The following is a 14,328-nucleotide window of genomic DNA, read 5'->3' on the forward strand; positions in this document are numbered from 1 at the left end:
TAACTTAAAAGGAGAATTGCAAATTTGGAACAAAAATTTTTCCCAAATTTCTTTTTAGAGAAATGGATCTTTTTAGAGAGGAGAAAAAGGAGATTTTTTACAGCAGTTAAAATAAAATAATTCGAATTTCTATAATTTTGGCGGAAAAAAGTACCAAAATTCTCCCCAAATTTCTTTTTGGAAAAGAAGAATTTTTACAGCAGTTAAAATAATATTCGAATCTTTATCATTTTGCCGAAAAAAAATGTAAAAAGAAAAGTTTTATTTTGGATAAACGAAAGTTTTTATGAGAAAAAATTGAAAAAAGACGAATTTTCACAGCAGTTGAAACAAAATTATTTGAATTTCAGCAAACAGACATTGTATATTTTCGTATAGACGCATTTATAGACATGTGATCTCTCGCATTTGTGCATGAAACTTATCATTGTGGCTGTGTTGAAAATAATTGCAATCATCAAGACTGGACAGAAGGGCAATGAACTGTATCAGAATAAGCTGGTAAACGCTTTGAGAAAGTACAACAAGATGTTGTAAATTTTGGATTTTACCATAGCAAATTCATGTCAGACGTGTCGGACATTTACACTTTAGCGAATGATTCTGCACTTCCGCGATCTTGACAATTAATCTTCAGATAAGAATTCCTCTTGTATTTCTCTATTCTCAATTATGTAACTTCTCTTTGTCTCCGAATTTATCAACAATCTTTCAATTTCCGAAAATTCCGATTTTTTACTCATCAGAAATTATCATCGTTATGCTTCAATTCTAATGATTAAATGATAAAAATTCTAATTGAACGAATTTAGTATTGAATAATTATTTCAATTCAATTATCAAAAGATATTTTTCTAAATTTCTCAAAATTTCTCGCTAAAAAGAGAATTCTGTAATTCGTTTTGATTTTTCTATTTTTCTGGAAATTCGAATTGCAAATTAAAATTTCAATGGAACAATCGGCGTAATTCGTTTGATGTTTCAGTGACATAAATAAAATTTGAATGATCCGCTGACCAACTATGAATGGATCTCGGCTAATCAGAGGCGCCACTCGTGAAATGTAGATCAGCCGAGCAATTTCCTTTTACCTTTTCTTTCGCTCGTTTACTTTTCTTTTTGTTTCTCTGAATTCCGAATTTTTCTTTTTTCTCTCCTTTTAATCGGGAACGAAGCGAATCGCCAGACCCAAAGAATGAAGACCTCTTTGAATAAAAGATTCAAAGTGAAACATCTTCTTGGAAGAGCTTTCAAGTCCCCTTTTTTTGGTTTTCTCCTTGTTTTTCATTATGTACCCGGGAATAGGAATTATAAAAATCTAACTGGAGACTAATGAACTCTATTTGAGTTATGTAAAAAGGAAAATAGTTTTTTTCGACAAAAATGTTTTTTCTTTTTGACAAGAACAGGGCTCCAACTAGGTCCGTAAATTTGCTTGAAGCCCGTAAAAGTCCGCTTTTTTTTTAAAAAGGTCCGTAAAGTCCGTAATTTGATTGAGAAAAGACGAAAAGTTCGTAAATTGCACGATATAATTTGGAGAATTTTGGAGAAATTACAATTGATTGCAGAAATTCAATTCTTTTCAAAATTAATAAGATTCTTCGCAGAAATTCAATTATGTTAAAAATTTTTTTAAAATTCTCGTCGAAATTTCTATTACTTTTAGAAATAATTAAATTCTTCTCCGAAATTCAATTATTTTAAACAATTTTAATAAAATTCTTGGCAAAATTTAAATTATTTTCAAAAATTTTCCTCCATAAATGATTTTTAATATTTACTATTTTGATAACAGTATCCAAAAGAATTCAATTATTTAAAAAAAATTTAATAAAATTCTACGCAAACTTTTAATTATTTTCATAAAATAATAAAAATTCTATAGGAATTTAATTATTTACAAATTTTTTATATATTTCTTCGCAATAATAATTGAATTATTTTCATAAATAATAAAATTTTTACAGGGATTCTAATATTTTCGTAAATAATAAAATTCTTTTTAGGAATTCAATTATTTTTATAAATAATAAAACTCATCGTGGAAATTTCAATTATTTTTAATACAATTTTAGTCAAATTTCTTGAAAAATATATTTACTCTTAAAAATTCTATTAAAATTCGTCAAAAAAAATCAATTATTTACATATTTATTGATAAAATTCTTTATGAGTTTATGAATTTTTAGAAATAATTGAATTTTGAAAAGGTTTCAAATTAAAATCTTTGAAAATCTGAATTTTTATATTTTTAACTAACAATTCTGTGGAATCAATTTTTTTCAGAAAGTTCAATTGCGGATTTATTTAAAAAATTATTTGAAGTTTTTATTTTCTAGTATGTATTTAATTGAACAATTTACAAATAATTGAAATTTTATAAAAATGAATTGTAAACAAATGGATTTGAAAATTATCCAGAAACTTTTGCAAAAATTATTAAAAATAATTGATAATTGTTTATTAATTTCTTTCAATGAATTTTAATAAAATTTTTGAAATTAATTATGTTTTTCTAAGAATTTACTTTAAATTGTATTAAAAATAACTGAAATCCTGTGAAGAATTTTACTATTTAAGAAAATAATAGAAGTCTTGCAACGAATTTTTATTACATTTTAGTTAAAAACAAAAAAAAAATTTAATTTCGGAAAAGTTACAAATTATTGCAGAAATTCAATTATTTTCTTTGCAAAAATTAAATATTGTTCAAAAATAATAAAATTCTTTTTAGGGATTCAATTATTTTTAATTCAATTTTAATCGAATTTCTCGAAAAATGTAATTATTCTTAAAAATTTTATTAAAATTCGTCAAAAGTGTTCAACTATTTAAAAATTTGTTGATAAAATTCTTTATATGGGAATTGAATTCTAAGAAATATTCAATTATTCAATAAATTATTTATTTTTGTATTTAAATAATTGAGAATTTTAGTAGAGTTTTCTGACAAAAATTGATTTGAAAGTAAAATTCAGTTAAAATTTTATATAATAATTGAATATTAAAAGCAATATAGCGCGTGAATTTTTAGAAATAATTTAATTTTGAAATTAATTTTTTTGAAAAAGTTTAATTGAATTTTCTTTTATATTATTTGAAGTTTTTATTTTCTAATATATATTTAATTGAAGAATTTACGAATAATTGAAATTTTACAAAATTGAATATTGTAAAGAAGTGCATTTGAAAATTGCCAAAGAACTTTTTTGAAAATAAAAAATCGATAACTCCGAGTCTTCGACTCGGATTGATCGATTTCTTTATGTTTTATAGTTTTGAGAATTCTAATTTGTAGTTTTAAGTAAAATGTTCTCTTATTTTACTCGGACTGGTTATATTTTTGTCCAAAATTGGTCCGTAAATTTTCATTTTTGGTCCTTAATCTCCGTATTTTTAAATACTTTCACTGGTTCGAGCCCTGCAAGAAAATTATTCGTAACTAAACCATTCGAAATCATTTTTGGTCAGTTTTATTTGCGTATTTCAAAGAAATTAGAAATTTTAGATCTCGAGGAAAGTGTAATTTATTTCTGGAAATAGAAATTTTACATTTTAGACGACAGAAAGTTTGGCGACATTTTCCGATTACATTTTACCAAGAATTGTTCCAAGAATGGCCTAGTGTTCTAGATTTGTCATGCCTTCTTGGCAGATTTCATGTTTCTTGATAATTAAATTTGATGAATCTTGCGAAACCAGAATTTCTCTAAATCCATCTCTTTTTTGACATTCTGTAATTTTGAGAATTGAAAATTAAAAATCGAAAAATTGAAAATTATTTTCAGTACCAAGTTAGGAATTTTTGAAGTCACATAGTAGCTTCTTTGTATGGTTTATCGTCATCTTCCTTTTTATCTTATCACACATTCGTTGTCAATATAAATTTATCTCAATGTGTTTGCCATTTGTCACAGGCGAATTGAAAGAAAATTTTGTCTGAAAAGAATCGGATTTTCTAAGTTGAAATAAAAGACACTTCGACCAGTTCTGGCCTAAATGTGTCATCTATAAATACAGGGAGCTCAGATGAACTCGAACATTCAGCGCCTCTTGGTGTAGACTGCACGTAGTAGCACAACGTATTGCAACTGAAAAACTATGACTCATTTCATTATTGACTTTGATCTTACACTATGATTTAGTCGAAGAAATCATTCACTGCTTCCCAGAAAGTGGAATCTCTCCTTTCAATTTAGAAATTTAAAGGGAACTTTGATTCTATTGTTAAAATAATCTTCCTCTGATGAATGAAATTTTCCAACCCATCCCATCGTCTAATGGACTTTCAACCAAAGTGCTTTAAATTTTTTTCATTTTATTTTTACATTTTCTAGTCAAACGAGGTTTTCTTTTTTCCTCGATTTCATAATTTCATAATTATTTTTTCATAACTTTTTCAATACGGAAAAGAAGTTGCGAGTAGAGGAACATTGCTCTTGGCAAGTAAACTCGTTCTATAAGTGTTTCCAGAACTGTTTGCATATTTGCCAGGAGAAGAAAACATTAGGTATCAATAAACAAATCACTTTGTGACATTTTCGCCTCTTTCCTACTGTAATAAAATATTAAAATTTCTTCTTTGCTTTCGAATTTATTTGCTTACAAATGAAATTTTACAAAAGTACAAAAATTGAAAAAATTTTAAAAATTCTAAAAATTTGAATACGAATATTAATCAGGGTTGCCACAGGTCAGGGAATTCAGGGAAAAGTCAGGGAAAGTAAAATTGTTCAGGGAAATCAGGAAAAAGTCAGGGATTTTTAGTAAAAGTAATGGAAAAAATTGAATTTTTAAAATTCATGACAAAACTCTGAATTTTGATGTTTTCTATGTTTGCCTCGTAAACTATGAAATTACCACGAATTTTAATACAAAACTTTCAATTTTTTCTATTTCTGACAATAATTTCTTCTTAAATAACTTAATTTTTCAAAAAGTTTCATAAAATTATGACTTATAAATAATTATTTCATGAATAACTTTTACAATTTTCATAAATAGTAGATTAAAAGAAGAATTTTAGTTAAAAATACTAAAAAAAAATTGAATTTTGAAAAAGTTACAAATGATTCCAGAAATTCAAATTATTTTCAAAAATTATAAAAATTCTTCGCAGAATTTCAATTATGTTCAAAAATTTAATAAATAATTCTCGTCAAAATTTCAAGTATCTTTATAAATAATAAAATTCTTCATCAAAATTCAATTATTTTTATAAATTTTAATAAAATTCTTGTCAAAATTTCACAGGAATTCAATTATTTACAAATTTTTTAATAATTTTTTTCGAAATAATTCAATTATTTTCATAAATAATAAAATTTTTGACAGGAATTAAATTATTTAAAATACAAAATTTCATAAAAATTTTCGAAAAATATCAATTATTTAAAAAGATTTTTATAAAATTCCTCGCAAGAATTCAATTATTTAAAAAAATTTAACACAGTTCTTTTCAAGAATTCAATTATTTTTATAAATAATAAAATTCTTCAGCGATATTCAATAATTTTTATAAACTTGAATAAAATTCGTAGAAGAGGAATTAAATTATTTTCAAAAGATAATAAAATTAAATTATATTTAAAAAAAATTCTTGTCAAAATTTCAAGTATCTTTATAAATAATAAAATTCTTTTCCGAAATCCAATTATTTTAGAAAAATTTTAATAAAATTCTTGGGAAAATTTTAATTAATTTCTTAAAAATTTAATTAAAATTTGTCAAAAGAATACAATTATTTAAAAATTTGTTGGTAAAATGAATGAGAATTCAATTTTAACAAACATTCAATTTAATAAATTATTTCTTTTTAATTTAAATAATTGAATTCTTCTAGACTTTTCTAATAAAAATTTATTTAAAAATGAATTACCGAATAATCGATTTATTATTTATGAAAATAATTGAATTTTTTTGAGAAATTTTACTACTTGTAAAAATAATTAAATTCTTGCGAAGTATTTTATTAGAATTTTTGTAAATAATTAACTTTTTTTGAAAAATTTTACGGTACTCGTAGAAATTGTCACATTGTCAAATTGTCAAATTGTCAAATTGTCAGAAATTGTCATATCGCCTTCTTCATGTTTTGTAATAATATTCTTATAAGTTGTTGAATTTCAAAAGGGTTTGAATTTGAATGTTTTGAAAAATTTGAATTCCTACAGAAGAATAATAATAATTAAATATTTATTTAAAAAAGAAGTTATTGATTTTTTTTTAATAATTTTACAATTAAAGAAATTTCTAAATGAATGTAATAGAACATTTTTTTGGATATCTAATAATTTTTATAGTGAATCAGAATATTCTTTAGGGTCAGGGGAAAAGTCAAAATCAGTCAGGAAAAAGTCTGGAAATCAGGGAAAAGTCAGGGAAAAATAAAATTAAATATTTGTGGCAACCCTGATTAATTCTCTTCCATAGAAGAAGAAAAGCGTGGGTATTTGAATATTTTAATTTCTCGTGTTTAGTCTGTTAGGATCGCGATTTTCGATATGTTGATCAAGCATTAAAGTACCTTCATGCACACGTTTATCTAGAACGCGTGTGTGGAACGTCATATAGCATCAGGACATAATTTTAACCGAGCTTTATTGCGATGTAACCTCTGTCTGCAGTTGTATTCTGCAACAGTTTGATCTGCTCGCTAGTGAGAGAGTTCTCTTTCATGTTCGTCGAATTTATTTTTCTCGAAAAACAAAAAAATGTCAAAATTGAAAAAAGTTTGTCAACCATTGTGGTATGGGATGTGTTAATTCAAAATTCGCTTCTTCAGCACAATCTGAAAATCTCGAGGAAGACAGACCCATTAGAGTCGAAGTTATGTTCGGTAGGTTTTTTTTTTTTAGTGACAATTTCTTTATTTTTGTAAAATTTACTCAAGTTAAGAAAAAGAGGATAAATTATATATTTTTCGTACTTTTTTTGGTGTATGTGACATTATAAAAGGTGAGAAGAGAAATGGTGAAGGATTATAGTTAAAAACGAAACACGACAATGAGCAGAAAGTTCTAAAGCCCTTGGAAATATGCCAGATGTGTTACGGAGAACTCTAAGTCTAATGAGAGCTCTTGTATTTATGCATTTTGCCAAGTTGGCACGTGTCGCCTCTTCTAAATGAAGAAAAACAGGTGAACTGATAATATAAAAAATTCGTAAATGCCGTCACATCAATTGACCCAATGACCTTTGACTAGCTTCTCTCTCGTCAATATATAATTTTCTTCTCTCGTCAATATCTCCAACGAAAAAAAAGAACTTTTAAAAATCTTCTAAAATATTTTCGCGAGTGTCAGCGAGTGTCATAAAAACAAAGGAAGTTCATCGTTACGTCAACGTATTTTTTCAATTTTTTATTTAAAAATATATACAAAACATTAAAAATCTAAATTAAAAAAATATAAATCTCAAAGTGAAATTAAGAAGAAAAAAACATTTAATAATTTTACGTTTTAATTGTTAGTAATTCTTGGAAAAATACACGTTGAGATATGTGGTAAAAAAGTGACTGGGATATTCAGTTTTTCTTCATTGTACCAAATGTGATTTAATATTTTCACAAAAGTTCTCACTGATCATGAGTTGTAAGATTAAATATGTGTTGAATTAATTAAATTGATTGTAGTTCCAATTTGTTTAGTTTTTAAATATTTTCAGGTTTTTTGTTGTTGGTTATAATTTCCTTTTTCTTCATTTGTTTATAGGGACAAGTGTAAAATCGCCCGGGAAAGGCTCGTGGAATTCGGGAAGTGGCGCCGCTGGTCCAGGAAGAACGATGAAGGAATATGAGGACAAACTTTGTACCTTACAAAAGGAGAATTTTAATCTGAAGATAAGAATTTATTTTCTGGAGGAGAGAATGGGCATCACGTCTGCCGATGAGGACGCGATAAAAAAGAATATAGAATTAAAAGTTAGTATGCAATCTTCTGAATGTTTATTTATTTTAATATTTTTATTATTTTTACTATTTTTATTTTATTTAATTTATTTAATTTATTTCATAAATATGAATTTTTCATTCGGCGACCTGACTCGGATAGTTCGATATTTTTATATTTTATATTTTATTTTATTATTTATTATTATTATTTTAATTTTAATTTTTTCTCGAAAAATGAAATAGTTCTTAAAAAATTGAAAATTGTATTAAAATTTACCAAAGAAATTCAATTATTTTAAAAACCTTTGCCTATATTTTCAATAGATTTTTAATTAAATTTTTTTAACGAATTAAATTATTTTGAAAAATTTTAATGAAATTCTTTGTAACAATTCAATTTCTTTCAAAATAATTTTAATAAATTTTGTCAAAATTCAATTATTTTCAAAATTAATATAATATCCTTCGCAGAAATTCAATTATGTTAAAAAATTTACCAAAATTCTCGTCAAAATTTCAATTATCTTTATAAATAATAAAATTTTTCTCTAAAATTCAATTATTTTCAAAAATTTTAATAAAATTCTTGGCAGAATTTCAATTATGCTTAATACAATTTTAATCGAATTTCTCGAAAAGTGAAATTATTCTTAAAAATTTTATTAAAATTTGTCAAGAGAATTCAATTATTTAAAAATTTGTTGATTAAATTCTTTATGAAATTTGAATTTTAAGAAACATTCAATTATTTAATAATTGAATATTAAAAGCATTAGTGCGTGAATTTTTAAAAATAATTGAATTTTGAAAAGGTTTCAAATTAAAATCTTTGAAAATCTGAATTTTTTATATTTTTAACTAACAATTCTGTGAAATTAATTTTGTTGGGAAAGTTTAATTGCGGGTTTTTTTAAAAATTATTTCTAATTTTTATTTTCTAAATAATTAATTGATGAATTTTCGAATAATCGAAATTTCGTATAATTGAATTGTAAACAAATGAATTTAAAAATTCTCAAGGAACTTTTGTAAAAATTATTTAAAATAATTGATAATTGTCTTCTTTCGAAGAATTTTAATAAAATTTTTGAAATTAATTATGTTTTTCGAAAAATTTACTTTAAATTGTATTAAAAATAATTGAAATTCTGTGAAGAATTTTACTATTTAGGAAAATAATTGAATTCTTGCAACGTATTTTTATTACATTTTTTTTTAAATTAGTTAAAAACACGAAACAAAATTTATGTTTGGAAAAGTTACAAATTATTGCAGAAATTCAATAATTTCAAGAGTAATAATATTTTTCGCAAAAATGAAATATTGTTCAAAAATAATAAAATTCTTCTTAGGAATTCAATATTATTTTCACTAATAATAGAAATCATCGCAGAATTTCATTTTTTTAAATACAATTTTAATCAAATTTCTCGAAAAATGTAATTATTCTTCAAAATTTTATTAAAATTCGTCGAAAGAATTCATTTTTTTAAAAATTTGTTTATAAAATTCTTTATGGGAATTGAATTTTAAGAAATAATCAATTATTCAATAAATTATTTATTTTTGTATAATCTTAATTTCTATGAATAATAATGATTAAATATTTATTTAAAAATAAAGTTCTTTTGAGTCAGGGAAACAGTCAAAGTTTTGTCTCGAAATCAGGGAATTATTTAATTTTGTAAAATATAAATATATATTTTAAAAACCTGAAAATTTTGTTTTTTGACCTGGAAAACCTGGAAAATTCAGCGAATTTGAAAAGAGCAAAAGCGTGACAACCCTGATAATAATAATTAACAAAAAAATGTACGATTTTAGGTTGAAATCGAGTCGCTGAAGAAAGAATTGGTTGAGAAACAAGAACTTCTCAGTCAGGCGGCGACAGCTTTTGCAGTTATTGAGGAACAAAAAGAAGCGTCTTCCAGAAATCAAGTTCAATATCAAATGTCTTTGGAGCAAGAAAGAGGGAGAATAGGCGAACTTGAAAAAGGTGATTTCTTTTCTGCAGAATGGAATTTATTTCTATTTAATTAATTATTGTCTGAAAATATTTCTATATAGACTCTTTTAAAATTAAAATATATTTTTTTTGTTTTCAGAACTGAAAGAGTATAGAGAGAGGTTGTCTGATGGCTCAATGTATTATAAAGAATCCTTTGGAATATCTCCGGAAATGGCGATAGACAATGCAGAAAAATTACAACAAATGGAAGAACTTGTTTCATCCTTAGAAGCAGAGGTATTTTTTTTTCCTTTATCTCCCTTTTTTGTAGAGTCTCTCTTTTCTACAGTATAATTTTTTTGTTTTCTAATCAGATATTTTGCAAAAGAAATTAAATATTTGTTTTACTTAGTAGTCTTTTTTAAGTATTTATTTTATTTTTATTATTTATTTATTATACATATCCTTTCGGCTTTGAGAGAGTTATTTATTTTATTTATTATCTTTAAGTGTTTATTTATTTATTTATTTATTCAAGTAACTAATAAATGGATTTTTCAACAGGTAAAACAATTGTCGAGTAGTTTAGAGGAAGAACGAAACTGGGCGCAGGAGTTGGAAATCGAGAGGGATCAATTGAAGGGTCGTTTAGAATCAGAAGTCAAATTGAGGGAGAAATTAACATTGGAAAAGGATGAGGATATCGATCTTCTCAGGGATAAAATCAAAGAATTGGAGGAGCAGGCATTTATGAAGGACAGTGTCGCGCAACAATATAAAAGTGAATTAGTTGAGAAAGAAAGACTAATTAAGGAGAAAATCGCTATTTTAGAAGACAAATGTAAAGCGTACGAGGAATTGAGTTTAGTTTCCGAGAAGAGAAAAAAGCAAATTGATCAATTAAGGCTTTCGGTCAAATCAAGAGACGACGCTCTCACTGATCTTAACAATAAACATCGAGCACTTCTCTCACAGGTGAATTAAAAATTTTTAATACTTATATTCTTAAAGAAAATATTTAAGAAAACAAATATTCTTAAAGAAAATATTAAAAAAAACAAATATTCTTAAAGAAAATATTAAAAAAAAACAAATATTTAAAAAAAAATATTTTATCTTGAAAAATATATTTTATTTAGATAAATAATATTAACGAACGAAATTTTCTCTTTAAAGTTTGAAAACGGATACATGAAACGAAGCTCCCCTCCGCTCAGTCCGTCGGTAATAAATTCATTCGAAGATCGGTTTTCTCCGAAAAACAGAAGTCCTTGCCTCCAAAGTCCAACGAGAAGTACAAATAGTTCATTTGATTGGGAATCGAGTTCAGATCGTTGTTCAAGATTGAAAAGTCCGATTCAGTCTTCGAGTTTCGGAAATAGTGATATTGATATTTTAACAAAAGTTTGTATTCCTCTAATCCTTCTGTTTTCTAAACTTAAAATTTTCAACCTTGTAAAGATTTTGCAAACTCAAAAATTTAATTTATGTAATAGTTTAATTTTAATTCGTATTTCTACTTTTTCTTATACGAAATTAATTTATATTATTTTTTATAGGAAGTAAAGGACAGAGACAGGGAACTTCAAAGGCAAGACACGGCGAAAAAGCAATTAATCCTAAAATTGTGTAATGTACAGCAATCCGCCGAGATGACAGATTTGAAGTTAAAAAAATTGGAAATCGAACATGAAAAGGCATTGAAGATGATTCAAGGATTCATGGAGAGACAACAACAATTGGAGAGCAAACATGTTAAAAAAGATCGAAAAATCATGGATCTTGAAGTGGAATTATCAAGGCTACGTGGTCCTGACAAATATGGAAAAACCGAATCATTCCGAAGAAATCTTAGCAATGAAATGTCGGATAATCCCGAAAGAGACCACAGTAATCAGGTGAATATTTCAAGTTTTAATCTACTGCCTAATTTTTCACTATAGTTCATCGTTTGTCAAGTTTATGACAAAATAAATTTTAAAAAAATTGAAGAATCTGATCAACGATCGGAGAAAGAAGATGCAATTTAGAAAAATAGGTGATGGAGGATATTTTCAAATTAATAGAAATTATAGCATTTATTATTTATTAGGGAATGAAAGATCTGAAAATTTTTTTAAAGGCGATGTTTTATTGTTTCTTGTTTTGATTATTATTCTCAAGGGATGCATGAATAGAGAGAAGGAATTTTTTAGAGTTAGAAAAAATAGAAGAAAAGCGTGAATTTGCCACCATAGAATACATTACGCTTTTCCTTCTTTATTTCAGAGTGACTGAATTTTACTTCTACTTCTTCTCTACTTTATCATCATCACTGCATGAGTTTTTCTTTGGATATCGCTTAGGGCGTTGTCTCGATTTTAAAAAAGCCAAAGAGAAATTAATCTCGAAATTTACGCTTATTGATAATAGAGATAAGAAAGTTGTTCTTAGAGTGAGAGGCACCGCTTTGCATGGCGCTTTTTTTTAAATTGAAAACGAAATTTGTAGAACTGCTTTTTTGGGTCCAGTTTCGGTTTTTCGCTTAAATCATATTTTTTCAGTTCGGATTAACTTAAAAATTTTAGATACGATTAAATTAGAATAATCATTTTAATTTAAGGAAGAGTAATTTAAATTTAAGATAATTCTGTCGAAATTATACTAAAATAATAATTTATTCAGAAAAAAGTGGAAAATAAGACAGAAGAGATTTAATAGTAGATTGGAGACATAATCGTTTGAGGTTCAACTATTTTTTCGAAATTCGTCAATATTAGCGTGAAATGGTGCACAAATTCCGGGATATAGGGGCGCGAAACGACTTTTTCTAATAATAGAAGAGTTAAGACGTCTTACAGTTGCTAGCCTCGCCACGAAAATTCATTTCGACCAGTAACCGAACACTGTGTGGTTCTCTGACGATTTATAAATAAAAAATACGACGGTTAAATACCGAAAAAATTTTACTTTTTTGCAATGAAAATTTGACAGTTCGGTGAGAAAAAAAAAATAAACGCGATCACTCTGGCATATTATTCTAATTTAATATGTATTTGAGTTTTTAAGCGCGGTGAATATTTTTTTTTTTTAGCTTCTCGGGCGCTTTTAATTTTTCGCATTTTTATCGATATAAAGAAAAGACGAGCAATTATGTTCTCCTGCTGGTGTGCGCCCTTGCGAATGGAGGTAGGTACTTGAGTGTGAAAAGTTTTTCGCCTTCGTGTATTTTTTTCCTTTTTTTTTTTGTAATTTTTGATTGTTTTTAAATTATTCCTGCGAATGTAGATTTATTAAACTTTTTTTTCGATTGAAAAACTTTTTTTTTTATTTTGACACACACACATGATCCTTAATCTAAATATTTGATTGTAATTGTTTTTTTGGGAAATAAAAAAAATATTTCTAATCGTTAGTTTTAAAGTTTACTTTTCATTGGAATTTTCTTTTTCTCTTTTCTCAATTTACGATTTACGAGAAAGTGAAATTTAAAGTTAATGCAATTGACATTTAAAAGCAAAAATTGGTTTTTAAGAGACTAATTTTTTAGTTTTGATTTCAAGGAACATGATAGTGTTAAATACTGAAAAATTCTTTTTAGGGACCGCGTATTGTTACGCTCGTGGCTCCGAGATGTTGGCCTAAGAAAACAAAAAATGATACCCAATTCTAATCGTCAGTCTTCAAGCCCTCTTTTATTAATTAATTAATTAACTCTTTCATGATCAAATTTTTATTTTGCCTTTAAAGCACCATATTTTTATAACATTATAGTTTTATCTTTTTAATTAATTGAAAAGAAAAGTTTTTTTAGTTTTTTTTTCTTTTGGTAAAAAAATTTTAACCATGTATTTTAATAATCGTGCTCTGAATAAAAATCTTTTCGTTGAAATACAATGAGTTTCATTGACGGGGAATACGTTTTGTTTGTGTCTGCAGCAACGTTTTGATGAAATGGAAATCAAGATTAATGATCTTCGGGACCAAATTGAAACTATCAAGGCTGAGAAAATTCGACTGGAAAAGCAAATTCAAGTTGAGTCCGAGGTAAAATATTTTTAATACTCTGAATTATTATTTTTTTAAAGATTTTCTTTTAATTATCAAAATTTTGAATATTTTTTAATCTATTAAATTTTATAAATTAATAAATTAATAGAATAAAGAATATTTTAATTTTTCTTTTCTGCACTTGTTGCCTTGTACAATTTCACGTTGCTTTGAGTGTAAATGATTATAAATAGCTTGACGTAAAGTTTACGCGCGAGAGAACGTTGACTCGACTCACAGACACGCTTCTTTGAAAAGGAAATAACATTTTCTTTTATTTACAATCTGGAAATATTATCCCTTTTAATCTGCTTTAAAAAACATTGTGAGCGTGAGATGATAATTAAACTCTACTCTGTATTTTCAAACTACTTTTTAATAAAATACTAACTTAAAAATTTGTTTCTTCAGATTATTTATAAAAATTTCACTTTAAAAAATTATGTATTTGTAATTTAAA

The 14,328-nt window shown here is 25.6% G+C and overlaps 1 protein-coding gene across 5 annotated transcripts in view; it reads left to right on the forward strand.

Moving 5' to 3' along the window:
* The window catches only part of LOC122507885 (centrosomin), a 36,865-nt gene that overhangs the window by 17,263 nt on the left and 5,274 nt on the right, over window positions 1–14,328 (forward strand). For 4 of the 5 annotated variants that reach the window (XM_043620855.1, XM_043620853.1, XM_043620854.1 and 1 more), the window contains exons 3-9: window positions 7,713–7,921; window positions 9,716–9,887; window positions 9,997–10,136; window positions 10,404–10,814; window positions 11,016–11,243; window positions 11,399–11,737; window positions 13,758–13,865. In XM_043620855.1, coding sequence (XP_043476790.1) covers window positions 7,713–7,921; window positions 9,716–9,887; window positions 9,997–10,136; window positions 10,404–10,814; window positions 11,016–11,243; window positions 11,399–11,737; window positions 13,758–13,865 — 1,607 coding nt within the window. Of the gene's footprint in view, window positions 1–6,630; window positions 6,839–7,712; window positions 7,922–9,715; window positions 9,888–9,996; window positions 10,137–10,403; window positions 10,815–11,015; window positions 11,244–11,398; window positions 11,738–13,757; window positions 13,866–14,328 lie in introns of those variants that run through there. The other variant, XM_043620856.1, reaches the window with a different exon arrangement.

Source organism: Leptopilina heterotoma, unplaced genomic scaffold (assembly GCF_015476425.1).
Source record: "Leptopilina heterotoma isolate Lh14 unplaced genomic scaffold, ASM1547642v1 Lhet_52, whole genome shotgun sequence".
In the NCBI taxonomy this organism is placed as follows: Eukaryota; Metazoa; Arthropoda; class Insecta; order Hymenoptera; family Figitidae; genus Leptopilina; species Leptopilina heterotoma.